At 34.8% G+C, this 19,579-nt stretch overlaps 1 protein-coding gene across 2 annotated transcripts in view; it reads left to right on the forward strand.

The window, feature by feature from the left end:
* The window catches only part of LOC144438887 (glycine receptor subunit alpha-2-like), a 62,635-nt gene that overhangs the window by 26,889 nt on the left and 16,167 nt on the right, over nucleotides 1-19,579 (forward strand). For both annotated transcript variants that reach the window (XM_078128114.1, XM_078128105.1), the window contains exon 5: nucleotides 10,494-10,576. In XM_078128114.1, the coding sequence (XP_077984240.1) occupies nucleotides 10,494-10,576 (83 nt within the window). The remainder of the gene's footprint in view (nucleotides 1-10,493; nucleotides 10,577-19,579) is intronic.

Consider the following 19,579-nt stretch of genomic DNA (forward strand, 5'->3'; position numbering starts at 1 on the left):
TGAGTTGAAATAGCTTGGCAAATAATATATAGGTTCTAAAACAATGGTGTTTTAATGTTCGGACATTGATTGATGTTGTATGATCGTACTTGTACCTAAGTCGTGATATTATATCACTTAAGTCTCATATAGAATGTGTTAATTGTGGCCATACAAACATGTTTTGTTGTATTGAGTGAGTTTATACATCGTTCGAAGAATCTTCAATCCAACTAGCAATTTCCTTATAACTCTGTTATATACCTATACCCTTTGTACAGAGCACTATTGGTAGGTTTAGTTTGGGATTGCAATGGTTTTAACACGGCATGTAAATATTATAAATTTGCTTTCTGAGAAGTTAATTTATATGGGGGCTGTTTTTAAATTGATTTAGATCTACATAATTCGCGTAACGCGATTTTGTGGAGTTAACCATGAAATTACTTTCAATGCATAGAATAATATGATTTAGTTGCGAGTTCTTGCATGGTTTACTAGTTAAACCTATTGCAAAGTCCATCTTAAACCTGTCGGAATTTAGAAAGAATTATCGAATCCTCCAATTTTAAAAACCTCGTGACGTATACTTCGTGTATGCAAGTGTGGGCTGTGTTTACATGCAGGTTGTCAGCCAACGCGACATGTACACCTATGACGTATTCAAAATTTACATAGTATCGTTAAGGTCAGTGGAGTATAGGTTCACAACACAAATCATAGTGTAAGTTCCTTGAACGTAAAATTCACATATCACTTTTTTTTTTCATTTGACAAGGCAGTTACAGCCATAGCCTTGCAGTAGATATTACTACTGCCAAAGTACATGTCGGGCTTTACATAAATTGGAAAGATTTATTGCACAGGAATGGCGAGTCCTAATCGCGTAATCATGGTCGAAAAATATCGAGCTGAAAATGAGTCTTGCAAGAGGCTATTACCTCCATTTATGCCTCTCTTTATGGCATATTATCATGTGAATGTCACTTACGATACAAGCGACGATATTAGAAGCTGTCAAAGTCACTTATGTTGGTAGTCACACGCGTATAAGTACTACTTTGAGTAGAAATTTAATCAGCCGATCAATTTAATGCTACGTATATCTATGGCGGCTACGTATAAGGTACCTGCGCATATGTTTTATTCTCACAAATCAGAGCTTCCATTTCACTACCATCATAAACAAATCAATCAGGTATGCACTGTGATTTTGACAAGGATAGAACATGCACTTGACTTTAGAAACACATTAAGTCATTTTCTGGATAATATAGCAGATTCGCAATTTCAAAGAAATTATCTGAACATGATAGTAATATTATTGTTTGTGACGTCACACAGAACGTTGATGGGCAACGTTTTAACGTACGAAGTACTTCCAACTGTGTATTGCGAATCACCTTATATATCTATATATTATCGTATTAACGTATGTATGCAACATGGTTTTCATAAAAAAAACTGTACATGAACGTGACTTTTTTTCTGAGAATAATAAACTTAGTTATATGCACATTCATTTGCTAAACATCGATATGATGATTTCCTTACGTTTTGAAAGACTCTTCCAATAGCTTTGTAAGATTGATTGTAAAATAAGGACACTATTAATATCACTGAAGTTCATTATAACATAAATTGAACCTATTATGACTCTAAGTACTAATATTGGTTGGGATCACATTCTAACACACAATCAATTCTGTGGAAGATTGTATGTCATGGGCGAACTTGTGTGATAGACCTGCAAGCGGCGTAAATATACTAATGTATGATGTGTGCATGGACAACAGTTTACAGGAGATTAATAGCGGTGCTAGGGCATTTACTTAGGAATAATTTTATCTACAGGTATTCATTGAATAATGATCTTCTACCTAATATCATTGAAACTGAATGTAAATAGAGAATTGTGAAAACACTCAGAACACAGTAACGTCACTCACTCACTCAACTCCACAATAGTCAATAATTCTCACGCACGGCTGACATTAAGTTGCTGGATTAAACGTATGTCGCCTTTATGGAATTCTGAATGCAGTGTAACTATGACATGCAACGCATATTACAATTTACATCAGATGAAAAAAGTTATTATCTGAACTCATTCGTTGTCTCTATAGTAATATTGGCAATGAAGACCAAATAATTAGCTGTATCAAGAGGAACACAAATAAATATAAGTACAATCATCTGCTAGCACCAATGTTTCGAACATAGTTGGTATCTTAGCCGTACTGAACTGAAAATCTGAAAAAAGCAGGCTAAACGCAAAATTTAATCTTAAATAACAGTGATTTGTAGAAAATCTCTTCCTTGAAAAACATCAAAAGAGTTTGAAAACCCCTCCGAAATAATTAGCTAAATGTTAATGACTGGTTATAATGTTACGACACGTCATTTAGTTTGTTATTAACATTGAAACATTGAATATTAGAACACATTAAAGACATGTGAACTAAGAACCTTGACACAATATGTGGATATACAGTAAGTTACAAAGGTAACCGCCTGTTAAACAAACTCAATCTTGTCATCTATATGCTAATGTGATCCTTTGATAAACAAAATATTGTAAATTTACTAAAGAATTCCTTGAGTTGTAACGAATATGCCCGAGTTCGCAATATCTTTACTATAAATTTGTATTTCAATTAGTCAATAGAATTAAAGCTATTACCACAAACTATCTTCAACATTGAAAATAAACTCAGTATGATTTTAATGTTTATTTAATGATACGAAAAATTTAACGAATGTAATCAGGATTATAGCCTGAATGTATGCAATAAAAGTTAACAAAGTTCGCATACAATTTAGTTTTACTTTACCATTTAATAAATATTTAGTATCATAGCGTCACAACCGTGTGTGATGGCGTCACGAGTATTTAAATGGTGTACAATCTTCTTTACCTGTGATCAAACTGATTGAATGGTACCTATGCATAGTGCAGACGTTTGATAAATTATATATTGACCTCAATTTCTGTTCCGATAGCAATATTATGACGCAGTGTCGATACGTATACCACAGTCCGGTTATGGAGCTTTATGAGTTCAACAGATAAGAGATTGTTCACTCGATTTTTATCACGTAAAATCCATTCAGATAGTGTTTGGAATGCAAGGAGTTCAATTCCTTAAAGAATTTTGTTGTTGTTGAAATTTGTATTCGTGGCAAGTAACAACTCCTAAACATTATGATAAATCAGCATATTTTACTCAAAAGACGAATGTGATGTTGTTAGGTTATGCATTGACGGGCTGTGATGAACCTAAGATAGACTGTGCACTGCTTTGGAAAACTGGACAATGACTGGTTTAAATTAGATAAGCATATAACAATGTTGCGTTGTTCAAAAATCTGACTGTAACTCAGTACAATCGTATATACATTGGTCTTTGTGACGAAAATCACTCAGAAAGAAATGAATTATTATGCAAACACGACTGTGTACTAAAAGTATTTGTACATGAAAGATTCATCGTATGAAACGTATGTTATTATTAATGTAGACATTAATCATAGTTGGATATTATTGAAATACTATCGACAGTGCTTTCTTGTCTACTCTACCATTGAACAATACATGGCTAAGATTTGCAACACATCATAAGTGCACTATTGCAGACGTTACCAGGAAACTGTAGTGTTGTGATACTTTTCATACTTTACAGCGTTTCTATGTACCGTCGAATTCAGGGTTTTTACTGACTACCTTATGTTATTACAATTGAGATTCATTACCTTAAGTTCACTTGAACGATGCACCTTCTGAAAGAGACGTACTACGGTGTTCATTCTCAAATTAAGTCTCACGTTCACTTGAATGATACACTTTCTGAAGGAGACGTTCTACGGTGTTCAGTCTCAAATGAAGTCATCATGCAGGAAGCACATATTGTGTGTTCGCGTTGCAATACACTGCCAATTCAATGTTCTTTGTGTTAGTATTGTGTTTGCTATTTTCACAATCGTCTCGTGTCAAACGTATATCTCCTTTGCGATATCATTGATTTCAAGCATAGCGCTAAAATGCAAATGTATTCATAAGTCACGTACGTTTTTCTTGCCGACAATAAATGTTTGCACAAAATATTCTTATACTTCTATAAGGATGCAATCGAATATAAGATCGGTGGCAGTCATTCAAAAAAAATCTGAAAAGATTTAAGTCTAACTAAATCGCTGTATAGTTGTCTGATTTGGAGAGTTGATGTAAGTGTTTTTTTTAAACACAAACCACGGTTGCCCTTCTTTGAACTACACTGAAGGACTTTGAAGATGCTGATAAAAAAGGAAAGAACTAGGCCGCTACCTAACAACGTTTCCTTTTCTCATATAACGCTACATTGTTGTGAACAGTGAGGGGAAATGTGTTTTACTAAGAGCCGACAACCGAGCAGTGGAATTTGACACACATTTAGTTTAATCGGAGTAGTGCATTTTAATCAGAAACCATGAGAATGTTGGTTAGCTTAAATTATGTTCTCATATTTCACACGTGTTATTTATCCATATACTTTCATTTCACATTGTCCTTGAAAGCATTAACAGTCGAATGAACACGACGATTGGAAAACTATGATTACCGTCGGTCACATAATATATTGTAAAATGACAGTTAACCATTTGTTTTTTGATACATAAGACGTTTGTGATGATTCCACAGACTATAATCTAGTTGTTGTAATGCCAGTGGTCGTGACATGAAGTACGGGAATGTCTGAAATGAGAGCATGTCTATGGCTTAGTATGCCAGTGCCCGGCATGTCCCGACACCGTATTATTAACAGTGTAAATATTACGTTTGATTATGAGGATTTCCATTAGGATTGTTGACCCATGTAGAGCGAAGATATTTTTAATGAAATTATATTTTTTTAAACAGAAAGGTAGGGATACATAATGATAGAATTACAAATTGTAATCTGGGCACCATGTCGTACTTTTAATTCGTTTACGATCTCATGATCTTATGATACATACTCTCGCAAGGAAAATATTTAAAGGTTTCAGGTCAACGTACATATTTATTGAAGTTGAATAACAGTATTATTGCATACAAACCATACCCATACATACATACATACATACATACATACATACATACATACATACATACATACATACAAACATACATACATACATACAAACACACACACACACACATACATACATACATACATACATACATACATACATACATAGTACATACATACATACACACATACACACATACATACATACATACATACATACACACATACACACACACATACATGCATACATACATACATACATACATACATACATACATACATACATACATACATACATACAATATATAGACGGACGAAAGTCGTTTGAACTATTTTATATGTTACCACTCTTCTATTCACCATTGTAGTAGCGTGGAGGAAGCATATGTCATTAAGCTACCATGTCATGAAGTAAAGAGTAAACAGACTTTAATGTATTTGCACGAGAATGCTTATCATTGCAGGTTTTAGAATGACCAACTTGCCATGCTTTCACTGATAAGCATTTGGTTTATTTACATTACCCTTGATGATAACATCTGTCCACAAGCAGTGCTCATATAAAAGAACATAAATCGTTTTCCTTTTCTTGTTTTTTTCACTTAAACCTGCTTAAACTAACGACACAAATATACAACTTCACTGATCTACACAAATATCGTAGATCAATATACCGACTTTAGTGTTTTATTTACCAAAAGGATTTTGTATTTTTGGCGAAGGACCCAAAAGAACTGATTGATTCTCTACTGTAAGTTGAAGGACACCACCACATGTCTCATTATTCCAAATATTGCAAAGCTGGATTTGATATGCCAATAGCCAGCTGACTGTGTTGAAACAAAACTAAGCTGTTAAGAAGGAAATAATAGTGGTATGGTCTCACCACTGGTTCGTATTGTGACGTGGGATTAAGCAATGGAAGTCGATCACGCTTAAGTCAAAGGTCACGTTGTATTTGATTTCTCTTGATCCTTAGTTGATTAATTATTAACATTCAATTCTATGAATTCTGACATATTTTTACCTCGTGGATATCAAGCCGGAAATTCATCTTTTCTTTTCTCCAAACAGGAAAAATTCAACACAAGAAGCAGCTATGTTTTTTCGAGAACAGCTGCTAAATACGATCTTGAATGAACGTTTATTCAAGGCTTCAAAAGCAATAGAAACATGTAGATGTAGATAGAGACAACACGTACATGTCTACAGTCTAGTTTGAGGACGTATAAAATCACCTACGAGTAAGAATTATATGACTTTATTAGAGTTTGAGAGTGTCTGAAATGGTTACCGCTGTAAGATTCTGTGACAATGTTATTTGATACTTTCAAATGGTTGTCATACTTACTTACATATCCATCGATCGATCCATCCATCCATCCATCCATCCATTCATCCAGCCAGCCAGCCAGCCATCGAGCAATCCACTCATCCAAATGCACTCTATACCTACCTACCTACATACATACATACATACATACATACATACATACATACATGCGTACGTACATACATACATACATACATACATACATACATACATGCATGCATGCATGCATGCATACATACATACATACACACACACACACACATACATACATACATACATACATACATACATACATACTTTCGTACTCTCACAAATACATTACACATGAGTGATTGCAAAAGTGGGCAACTATTATATAAATCACATCATAGCTGTCAGCAATAATAACAACTATAATGATTCTTTTGAAAGGTAATTAAAACTAATGACAATAATGCCATATAATTTTCAATAGACGAATTTCTATGGATAGTACTTTTAACATTCAAGACAAACAAATGATATTGAAATACATACTCAATCATTCTTTAATAGCAAAAAGGAATGCCTACAGACAAGGGCAGACGCTATGATAAACAGAATATAGTACATGTCCAACAAGCTAGTTATTTTCACATTAAAGGGTTTCTAAAATGAGGATAAACATGAAAAGGAAAAATTGACAGCTGGGTTCACCATGAAGATGTCTCTAGACAAGTCAGCAAGTAACGCTTAAATGCCTTTTATGGAGATTTTGGATGTACGATGAAAGTATTTGATTTCTCTTGGGGTCAGATACTATCATTGACATTGAATAAAATTGCCCCCGGCTTCGAGTGTCGGTCAAAACAAGAATAAAATGTTGTAACTAACTTTAATTTCCACAACTAAAGCTGCCCACATAATTACTGGAGTAAGAAGATTAAGCAACTGCTGTAAAACCTTCGGGCTACCGGGAAATTAGACAAGCTTCGTCCTTTGACTCAAATCTTCGACAAATTTCCTGAACCACATGGAGGGAATTGCCCCCTGTACTAAGCTGAGAAAGCTGATAAACGGATAAAACCTTCCTCGATCATGCCAAAAATATAATGGAATTGACAGATACCATTGCATACCTAACTTCCTCCAGTACATTCCTCCCAATATAAAAAATGTATATGTTTAGCCAGGATTTCCTTGCTTCGCCAAAGCCAGAAATTTAAATGAATGTGGTGACGGTATATTTTTACGTATTTTGAGTCCCTTTAAAATATTGTAGTGTCCAGCTGGTACTGGATTTCACGTTTACCCCTGGTTTCCATATTTACGCCTTATTACAGACATCCCTTCCTTCATAGCGGAAATAAACGCCTTTGAGGTGTGAAATATTATTTGTTTGTGTTGTAATTGACAAATTATACAAGCTTAATTCACACAAAAATGACATACGTACAGGAGAAAATGACTTCATATAAATTGTACAGTTCCCGTCAGGCTAAGCGGCTTTTTATAACTAAATTATCTAGTTAGTTAAAATGTTGCAACTCAAATAGAAATATAATGAAGAACTCGTGATTCTTTATATTAACCCCAGGGTTAGATATCGGCAACGACTAAAGAGAAAGATATGACATTGTAGCTAAAACAAGATATTTTTCGATGGGCATGCTTACGTATTCATCTATTCACCAATACCCTAGAAATTATTGAAATCGGCCTGATCATTGTATGGGCACATCTGGTAGTCAAAAAAGGCAGTACATTAACGTCTGGCATCACATCATTACGCATAGCTCCATACATTCTGTTTTGCTACTTACCCTTTCACCCAAATATAGTAATGGAAAGTGTAAGCGTCTGTAAAGATGATTATTGTCGGCCTTTTGTCATTACTTTCTCGGATTCTGCCTTTTGATAGAGATTTGCTCAGACTGTGTTTTATTAGTTTGAAATCTTCATAACCAACTAATCCTTATATAGCTATTACTGACATTACGTCATTAAATTGAAATGTTTAAGTCGTAGAAATTTCAAACTGTACGAATCGTATATACCTTAAGTTTATGTAGTGGTTGTAAATCATTCAAACAATCCTCTCTTTTTTTCAGGCTGATACATGTATGTAATGTCATATTGTATAGCATCGGTTTGGGGCTACACTTTTGGTGGTTAATAGCATAGATCGTTATCGATCCGTGAGGAACCAACGGAATGAGCTATAAGCATACTATGAAGATTATCACATATGTCATCAGCAACAATATGACATCGTTTTCTACACCTTCATCCAATTGTAAATTCAATTTCTAATAGAAAATTGCAAGTGACTTTATTTCCATATCTTATATACATGATTTCCAAAAGGAACGAGTCGCTCTCGCGTCCTAGGAAACTCCAAATACTCAGTCAATCAATCCTTACTAGAGCACATCAAAAAAGACTGGTTCGATTGTACAGTGATGAATATAAATTATGAATTCCACTTTTTTCAATTTTGTATTTACAAGTGCCTTTGTATTCAGACTCGCATTTCGTTTACTGGAGCACGACGTTGCTAACGATCTAACACACATCATAAATAATAGTGGACACAACGATTTGTAAAAATGCTACCTGTCAATTGATCAAACAGGCCCTACTTGAGCACGTCACCAGAGAATGTTTCGATTACAGTCATTTGGACTAATGCTTTGTATAAGGGGGTTAACAAAGTCAATACAAGTACGACAAATCTTTGGATTGTGAACAGCAATCTACTTAGCTTCCCCTCAGCCTATAAGTCTACATGTCTGTGTTAACTTGTAACCTCTGTCATAAACCTTGTAGAAAATCAAGAAATAACGTTCTCGAGATTACGGTATGACGGCTACTGCTCCATTACCGTCAAATGTCTTGTAAAATCTCATCTTCTTGAGCAGCAAATGTAACAGAATGTGGTCATAAGTATTCTAATATGAAATATATTGAAAAACGTGATGTGATGACTTTCAACGCGGTGCTCGTCATCTGCAGTAGTAGCAATTTTATTAGAAAGAATCGATGATCACGACCTAAGTTAAAGAATAAAGACGTACGCATATGTTTCCATAGCAACGAAATTGGTTGTTATCTTACATAGACTGAGATGCAAGATTCGCTATTAGTTCACGTAATAACGGGTTGTACCAATATTTGACATATATTGCATTTCATATTTTCATGGGATTACTACACGAAGCGATTGTAATCGTCGACGTGTGAATCATTCGCCTTTCTAGCGCATTTCATATCGTCGTAAAAATCAAAGTGTGGCCCTTCCAAGAAACTGGTAAACATGTACGAATGTGCCTAAATATGAGGATCTTGTATCGCGATAATTTTGTCTTGCGGAGAAAATATCACAAATTATCAAAACAAGTATGAGAGTTCGTCTCGTTGAAACTAATGGTTTGGTTAGAAAACAAGTCTCGAAATATATTGCCGTTTGTATTCTTCCTTCAACAGAAACTTCTTTCACAATCTTTTATGATCCTATTTGACGGTTTATGACCGTTAGACTCTAAATATTGGCACGCTAATTTAAAGGGAGAATTTTTAAAACAGAATAAACTTAAACTGAAGCAGGAAAAGTAAATGTAACTCCTTCTGTACTATTACAAGCATTTTATGAGCACAATATACTTTTGCCCGTAAAGTTCAGCAAAGAAATGTACGTTGTTCGAGTTTGATAGCATAGGAGCATTAGAGGTAATGGGTATCTTGTAGAAACGGGTCATATGCAGGATAGTAAAAAGAATTGAATGACAGAAGGGAAGACTAATTCATTACAACACGTCGTATATAGGGTCAAAACTATCCATGACTTGAATGATATTACTGTCAACAACTCTACCTTTTTGATTAAATTGTGATGTATATACTAAATCACGTGGGTCTATATCAACATCACATTTACTTATTTTGCTGCAAATTACAGTCTTTCTCAAGGCCCCCGTACGTGTATTGCTGTAATCTGGAATGTATGTTTATAATGGTATTCCACCACGGTATCGAATTTCTTTTACACGCCTAATCATTTTTATATTTAACTAAGTCGCCTCGACTGTGCCAATTACATTGATTAAGAAAGATGTGTATTTTCCGCATTCACAATTAACGCACTGATTGCTTTTTTGTCTCTTTTCCTCGCGCAGGGTAACTTTGGTTTTAATCTGTCATCTATTTCTGCATCGCTACCCAATGGATAGGCAGACATGTGGTCTGGAAATCGAGAGTTGTGAGTACCGTCTAATTAATTGCATATTCAAATTGGACAATGTAAGAATTTCTATTTCACATCAATCTTGAATTGCCAGACCTGTGAGTTAGACAATGTAGCATATATGAATGCGATGGGTGGCTTTATTCCCAGGAGACCTCGATTGATTGATTGGTTGGTTGATTGATTGATTGGTTGATTGATTGATTGATTGATTGGTTGCTCAAGTCCAGAGAGAAAAAAAATCCTAAATTAGAGAACTCGTTGTAAATGAGACCGATTAGGAGCCATTTAACAAGACTGTTCAGTAACATAGCATAAACATTAATCAGACAAACAGCCTTGCTGTGTTATTGGTATGTACAAGGCTCTTTTTCTCTGAATACCCTCGCTGAAAATATCCACCAGTTAAAATTCAAATAATACAGTCAAGTTAATTATATCGATTGAAGTAAAAACGAGGAAGAGATGCGGGAAAGAGGATCACTAAGACAGATTATATCATGGAATAAGAAGCAGCTTTAAACACCACAGGTAACAGCGACTGTCTGGACAGGAACACCAGGACTTGCCAAAATGATTAACGACTTGCTTCTATGGTTACTGTTCCAGTAATGAAGCTGGCTGTCTTTTAACATTTAAGTGATCACCGTAATTAGTGCTGTCTTGAATAGCGATATATTCTACAGGAGGCATTCCGTGTGACTGCACCGTGTGACGTCATTAATTGTTCAGCTTAACAGAAAAATATGCATCGAGGTTGTTTGTCGATATTTAAAGGTTTGAATACAGTGCTCAGACGTAGTTAATCTTATAGATTCAAGAAACCAATTATCACAGCAGAAGTTAGATAAAGGTGATTAAAAATAGAATAAAATGTCAAAGTGGACTTACAATTTTACAAAGAATAAGATGACATACACATTTTGTGTACTTTTATTGAGGGATTTATTGATGACATCTATACGCAATATAATCTGCCCTCGCATAGCTATAGTATTAGGTTGATGAATAAATAAGTGATGAATAAGTTAATGTAAACGAAGTGTCCTTCACATGAACTTTAATATTGAGAGGTCGGGTGACTATTTTACTTAGGTCCTTAATAAATGATGTCTATTATACGAGTTATTCACTCTATTCATTTCTTTTAATGTACTCGGTTCAGTGTCCGACTTATAATGTGAAATAATTCACTCTCTTTGTTCGCTTACATTTGGAAAAGGCTGTGGCCTGTTCTACCACTCTGTATAGTTATTAATACTCTTGACTGGTAACATATCACAAAACAATATCAACAGAACAGAGCATATCAGCTGTGCACTGGACCCATAAATGATTGAAACGAGAGTAGAGCTACTTGGAAATATTTATTATACAAACAAACCTGATTATTGGGAAGATTTAGTACTCTGATGTACGCAGACAGTTTCATATACTCACTAGATGAGGTCGGAGCGGACCAGTAATTCGTTCATATTTCATAGAATACTATAGAAATTTACAGAAGCGAGTTTTTTTAACACAATAATTTCTCTTAAATAACCCCAACTCTTGATCGAGTATACTTTTAATGAAATAATATAAAGAAATGGGTTGCTGCGTTATATGGCAAGTAGGAGGCCATTTATAATAGTAACATGTATAGGTTAAAAGACAAGATTATGTAGTTTAGGGGTATGTCTGCACAATTGTTAGTCTACTGTATCTTTCAATGATAAAGTAATGCAGTGACATTATTATAATTACATACATACATACATACATACATACATACATACATACATACATACATGCATACATGCATACATACATACATACATACATACATACATACATACATACATACATACACATATACATACATACATACATACATACATACACACATACATACATACATACATACATACATACATACATACATACATACATGCATGCATGCATGCATGCATGCATGCATACACACATACATACATACATACATACATACATACATACATACATACATACATACATACATGCATGCATGCATGCATGCATACACACATACATACATACATACATACATACATACATACATACATACATACATACATACATACATACATACATACATTATACACAGACATGGACTCTTTCACGGGGCGTATATGAACAATCAATAAATAACAAGAAACGAATGGATATTGACAACCAGAGTAGTAATGTATCAACAACTGGTAAAGATCTACCTTATACAAAACACAAATGTGTTGCACACGGTACAAATTCGCACAGCTGTGAAATTTACATCATGTCCATTCTATTTCGTACACGTCAGTGCGATTAAGATTTCATATTATAAATTGAATCGAAAATAACCCTTTTTTGCTACAGTTTAAGTAGGCCAACAAATATACATACCTCCTACAGTTCTCATACATGTAAATCCTTATTCTTCAAATCACGTCTTATTCTGTCGTCCGTGCCATCTTTTAAAATTATCTTTAATATCAAGCGTAATATCCACTTCATAACTGTACATATTCTAATATATACATGATGTGATTGTATCTACGGCAAGCAATATCTACGCAATATCCTTTGAAATGAACGGTGTCATTGGTTGTGTAATCCCTGGTTACTTCAGGATATCTACAACTTTTATTGAATAGGAGCTTTTCCACTTAATGTCCCTTTACGATTGTGTACGGTTTGGAGAACGTTACAAATGACAGAACTGAGCAACTCTATTGCATCTAATTATTATTTTCATTTGAAATCATTTGATTTTTTTCTCGACGGGCATCTGATAGATACATAAGTACTTATCGCATGAAAGCCCTTTAAAAATATCATCGATGAATAATTTTAATCATATCAAAATCTTTGTCGATTAAAATATCGAGGCTGTAAAATTCCTCATTCAATCTTTTTGAAAGCAATAATAAACATTACCCTTTGGTTGTTGTCTCCTTGGGGTATGATATGGTAATTTGACATAAAAATTAACGATGCTGTAGCAGATAAAGGATATTGCATCGGCATCGTTCCGAAAAGGGATATATTTAGATAATCCTTTTTAACATAAACATGTTATGGAGAGATCATTTATTTCACGTGTTCTTGAGAAGCTCATACCGTGCTTTGAATCGATATAATGCTAGCTCGACAAATAAATGCGAGGTCGTTGAACTTAGGTGAAGCTAAATTGTGACGTAGAACGTTTTACACGTGTGATTTTCAGTACCTCCCATACACTCCTTTTAAGTTTGAAAACATAAACAACAATACGATAAAATCTGTCTGGTTACCGTTGTATACATCCATTTGTTGTTCGGTTACCATACAGTTAATGGAGTCTTGTGAAAACGTTCGAATTTTCAATCTGCTGTATTTGATTAACGTTCCATGTACGACGTGTTTCTCTATCAATAAACTGGCTTACTAGTCAAAACATCCAAACCCACAAACAATGTAGTAATGTAATAACACTTCAATTGTGGTAATGACATATGCAGACATGTATGAATAAAATCCCAGTGATATTTTAATATTGTAAATGATAATTTGCAACGGAAAACGACAATAAATGTCTATGGTATTGTGCATGTTTTTGTGAGATAAAATCTTACTGGAATAGTTTGTAGTTCTTTTCCCACAGTGGACAAATTATACAAAAGGTGTGGAAAAATATAATTCAATAAATTATCAGAAGAATACTAGTTCAGAGCTTAGTTTTGTGCAACATTTTCCCCCTTTTCGGAGCTTTGTTATAGAATTGAAAACGTAGAACAGTTAACCGTTGTGCATGTGAATATATTCCTAATTCGAAGCCTTGCGGCGAGGTCTATCGTGAATGCAGCCATAATCGCATTAACACCTCTAACAATGATTCTCCATATGTCATCGTGTGACCCTTTACCCCAAGTAATTTAGTCCACATCTGATTACGATTGCTTTGCACCTACATAAAGCACTTTTACATCAGAGTTCGTACACTCAGACGGAAATCAATAATTACCTTTTACACAGTTTGTCAGTGCTCGTCTTTATAAAAAGAAACGTTGTAACGACTCCTTTACATGGTGCATTACGTTTATGCATGTACAGACAACATCGTGTATATGCAATGTCATAGAGAGAAACTGAACACAAGTTGACCATTTCATTGAACAAGGAACTCAATTAGGACATGATGACACGTTTCAACAGTATGTGACTATTAAAACAACTTATATAACTAAGTAGGAAAGAACACAGCTATCAATGTAAACCTATATTAGACTACTTCCGCTACTATCATAACAATCACAGTGCTGTAGAAGAGAATCTCCACAGGGTATATGAGGTAATGAGAAAGGGGACACATAAGATATACAGACTGATATGGTACTTTTTCAATGGTATCCCATTCATTGCCGAAAGAAAAAAATTTGGAGAAAATATGGTTCATAAATAATTATCTTTATTCATCCAAATACATTGGGAAATTTGTTGGATGGTCGCCACAAGTGTTGAAAAAGCAGGAGGAAAACCTGGTTAAATTTTAAAGTGAAGCTAGCCGACACCTGGTGGGTTCGAACCCAGACTACAGAGGTAAGGGGCATACGAGTTAACCGTTTGGCCACCGACAACCGATGAAGTAATCCATAAAATAATAATAAAGCAAAATCATAATAATCAGATTACAAAGTTACCCATATACATGTCCTACCATCTGCAAATTCACATGTATTGGATATTGAGTAGAAATGTACATGATATGTCCAAACTGTGACGAAGATCAATGTCCACTTGAAGGGTCTGTAGCCATCCTATTGAGGATACGACGGATGGAGTAACAGCTGTTTGTATTTGGCTCTATGTGCCTATAAGTATTTAATTTTTAATAGTTTACTAAATTTTACCGTGTTTACTCTCAAACTGATTGAGGAAAATGCTGTGGCAGTTTTAATAACATTTTAACTGTGGTGACACTTTTACGAGAGGTAACCAAATTTCTCATTTTATATACACAAGACCTCTATAATCTAACACTGAATGTGCCTAGGTTATATGTATAACCGTCATGTTGTATAATCACTAGGCAATTGTACTTGTACTTCCCGCACTTAGTCTGATTACTGATGACCATTGCATTGTGAACACTTCCTTTATTCACTTTAACATAAATATATAATTAATTTGCTGCTCGCTGTGTCACGACCCCTTACATAGCTACAAGAGTTATCGCCCTGAACTCACGGATTTGATTGAACCTTAGTTCTTATAGTAGTAATAGTCATTAACAAGTAAATTGTGAAAAGAAACTGCTTACGATGCATACTTTCTCACATCCTGGTTAATATACATATATATGCCTGTAGATGCTGACCTCTTGACCCTCTCTAGAAAATGAACATGGGTGATAATAAAAGTATGTAATTCTATATATATCAAAATGTAAAAGAAAAATGTAAATATCTTTCCAATTCACCACGCCCGTCACAAACGTTCAATGTTTCCATAATACGAGTGCATAGGGCTGTCACCATTCTTACTCTTGAGCGATCTTGTCACAGGAGATGTTTTGGACTCGAATGTTGTTGCATGAAGACTTGGTATTTATTTTGGATTTTTACTTTTTAAAACAATTTTATCATTACTTGGAAAATCAATGTGAAACAATATTGACTAAATCTGTGTTTGTAACTCAAATATTGCAACAACAAAAAACTATAATAAATGTGTATAAAGTTTGTTATTGTATGTACAACATTCTACACATTTATTATGGATTACAAACAAGGACTTGGCATATGTTGTTTCACATTGATTTTTCAAGTAGGAAGCCATGATAAAATTGTGATATAAATACTCAATCCTCATCCATATGGCTACGTCCATACATGTTTTAGGGTGGATGTGTGTGTGTGTGTGTGTGTGTGTGTGTGTGTGTGTGTGTGTGTGTGTGTGTGTGTGTGTGTGTGTGTGTGTGTGTGTGTGTGTGTGTGTGTGGAGGGGGGGTAGAGGTTGTTCCTTTGATTTCAGAAGTGCAATAAATAAATTTGAAGCACCTACATTGTTACCTCTTACTTTTAGGTCACTAAGATATCTATAATAGTTGAGGAGTTACCTTTAAAAGTAGAAAGGGCTGATCTGGAAATGATTCATGTTTTATGAAATGTTTGATCTAAATGTGGCTTTCAAGTGTGAATACACGCTATAGATAGATAATAGTGCACCGTGTCTTATGAGAGAGATGTGCTCAAGGCACTATCTCTACTTTGGATTGACATTTTGCTTACACTGGTAATTTAAGATCTTCACTGTGGTATTTACAATTGTCGGGTCAACACTACGCTATATTAAGCACTATTACATCAAAGTTTTATTTCGCATGGCTACCTGCTTTACCTTATCGTCCTGTCAAAGAAAAACTCTGAGGTATGACGTCAACAGTCCAATAGCTTTACAAGTAGATATTTACTTAAATAGATATTGGTTGGTATCTTCGGCACATATCATTGCACAGATAAAGCTAATAGAAAATAGAGCATGGTCAATTGACCATTTTCATTGTCCGCCCACTAGACCGTACTGATAAAAGAACTTGTCAGCAGTGAACCTTCCAATAACTTACAGCGTTCCTTAAAATCGAATACCTATGGGGATAACCTTGTATTTATCACTTAATTTTGAGTTCGCATTTGGGGATCTCTATAAATAATAAGATCTGATTAGAGTCACTTCAATTTTGGATTGTCTCTGAAGAAGTTCACATCTATAGAACACATATAGGCAGATGTATCAATAACAATTGCATATCGTATTTTATCGTCGTTTCATTAGGGACACACATACTGTTTATCAATATTTAATCAAAAGACTATTGTCAATAAGGATTTTGAAATTAATCAATTGTAATAAAATTGTAATTAACGTATACACTGAGGAACAACAACACATAAACCACAACTAATATACACAAAACGGAACAATAGAGAAATACACTTACACAATTGGAGACTTTTCTCCAGTGAGATTACAGACGGCGAGTAATACACCAGACGACAAAACTAATCCAATATAAGCTCAAAATCGTCTTTTATTCCACTTACATTTTACAAAACAAAATGCTATGTTTTATATATTAGGAAACGATGGCTTGGATAGAAACCAAAATATCACTCACTCACTCACTCACTCACTCACTCACTCACTCACTCACTCACTCACTCACTCACTCACTCACTCACTCACTCACTCACTCACTCACTCACTCACTCACTCACTCACCCACCCACCCATCCACCCACCAAACCAACCAACCAACCAACCAACCAACCAACCAACCAAACCAACCAACCAACCAACCAACCAACCAACCAACCAACCAAAGTCAAATTTATATTGCGCTAACCTCCAAAGCAATTTTCTGTTCAGTAGTGCCGAGTGGCTAAGCACGCCATAGGCTTTTGTGAACAAATACAAACAAGTCCTCTATTTCATGGAGGTTTCATGGGTGTCAATTGGCCAAGAGTTCCAACCTTTAGCAGCAACAAATAGACTGAATAAACGAACATGCAAAGACTGTATGCAAACAGAATCCGTATTAAGTATTTAGGTCAGAACTGTCATGCCGCTTCTGAATTTTTCTTGGCCAAGTAAACTGGACATAACATTTTGATGTAATTTGGAACACGTTCACTCAAGCACCCCTGGGTATTGGTCGTGTTCACTTATTGTGTTGATAGAATGTGTGTCATAAACTTGGAATGACGCATTTCTCCGTTAATATAATGGGATGTGCGTTCTTGGTGGGCAACATCCTGCTGAAATTTGATTTGCATTACATTCTATCGTATGGAATTAAAGGAAACTGATATTTTATTTAATCACTTGCCGCATAATGTATATACACCAGCAGTCAAAATTAATCCAACTTAAGCGAAAATAAATTTTCAGCAAACGAGTTTGCAAACGACTTTGCAAACGACTTTGCTAGGCATTTCTTCATATACAGGCCAAATCTGAAGATCTTCACTTTTCCGCATTATTTCGTTTCATATGATGAATTAGTTGTGTTATATTTATGAAACATATTCAATCATGACAAGTAGCCATATGATCTATAACATTCACCCGCACTTAGGCAAACCAAATGAATTATACGATTACGTAATGTTATGCTTTACATTCTATCATCAATCAAATTAAACTTTTAACAGTTTTACGGGACGCCTACATTCTGATCTTAAACTCATTCGCATGAATTGATCCTGAGTCTAGGGATAAAATGATGACCTGTCGAAAATTTGAAAAGAAAGAAAATATATTCAGTTTTATTATTACAATATTGTCCTCATAATGTTTCACATAGGTTGCACCTTGAAGGAGTGAACTACCAAAATCTAACTCGTTCCCTTAGATCAATCTATGTGTCATATATAACATACCACCTCACAGGCATGCGTTACTGAGCTACCCAACAACAAAAACGTTGCGCATAACGAACATTTTAGTTCTCCAAACTGGAGACTCCGTCCTTCCACCCGTCCCTAATACGTCATTTCTCAAACATTCAAATTTCAATTCCAATCAAACCTGACACAAGGTAACATACATGTGTATCATATTGGACATATGTGAGTCACTTTTTTCGTAACATATGCAAAGCTGGTCGAATGGCGGTCATATTTGTGGCCAAAAATCAATATTTACAGCATAACTCAAAAAACGTTAGACATAGAGACTCCATTCAAGAGTCTACACAATACTATCAAGGGCTAGCTTTTATTTCAAGACATAGACCATAGACCTCTTCGACAATGACTTGACTTTGACCTTTGTCAATTATCAAAATTAACAGACACGGACAATTTGTAGTATTTATGTGTTGTCACCATGTTCTTACAATCATGCAGCCATTATCATGCACTTAGAAGTGACGTATTTTATGGATTGTGTGTTCAACGAAGACTAAACTGCCAAAACAAACATCCATTTAGCCAGCTTGTCATCGTCACTGCAAATACCATATGCAACAGTTTTAAA

The sequence above is a fragment of the Glandiceps talaboti genome, chromosome 1 (assembly GCF_964340395.1).
Source record: "Glandiceps talaboti chromosome 1, keGlaTala1.1, whole genome shotgun sequence".
NCBI lineage: Eukaryota > Metazoa > Hemichordata > Enteropneusta > Spengelidae > Glandiceps > Glandiceps talaboti.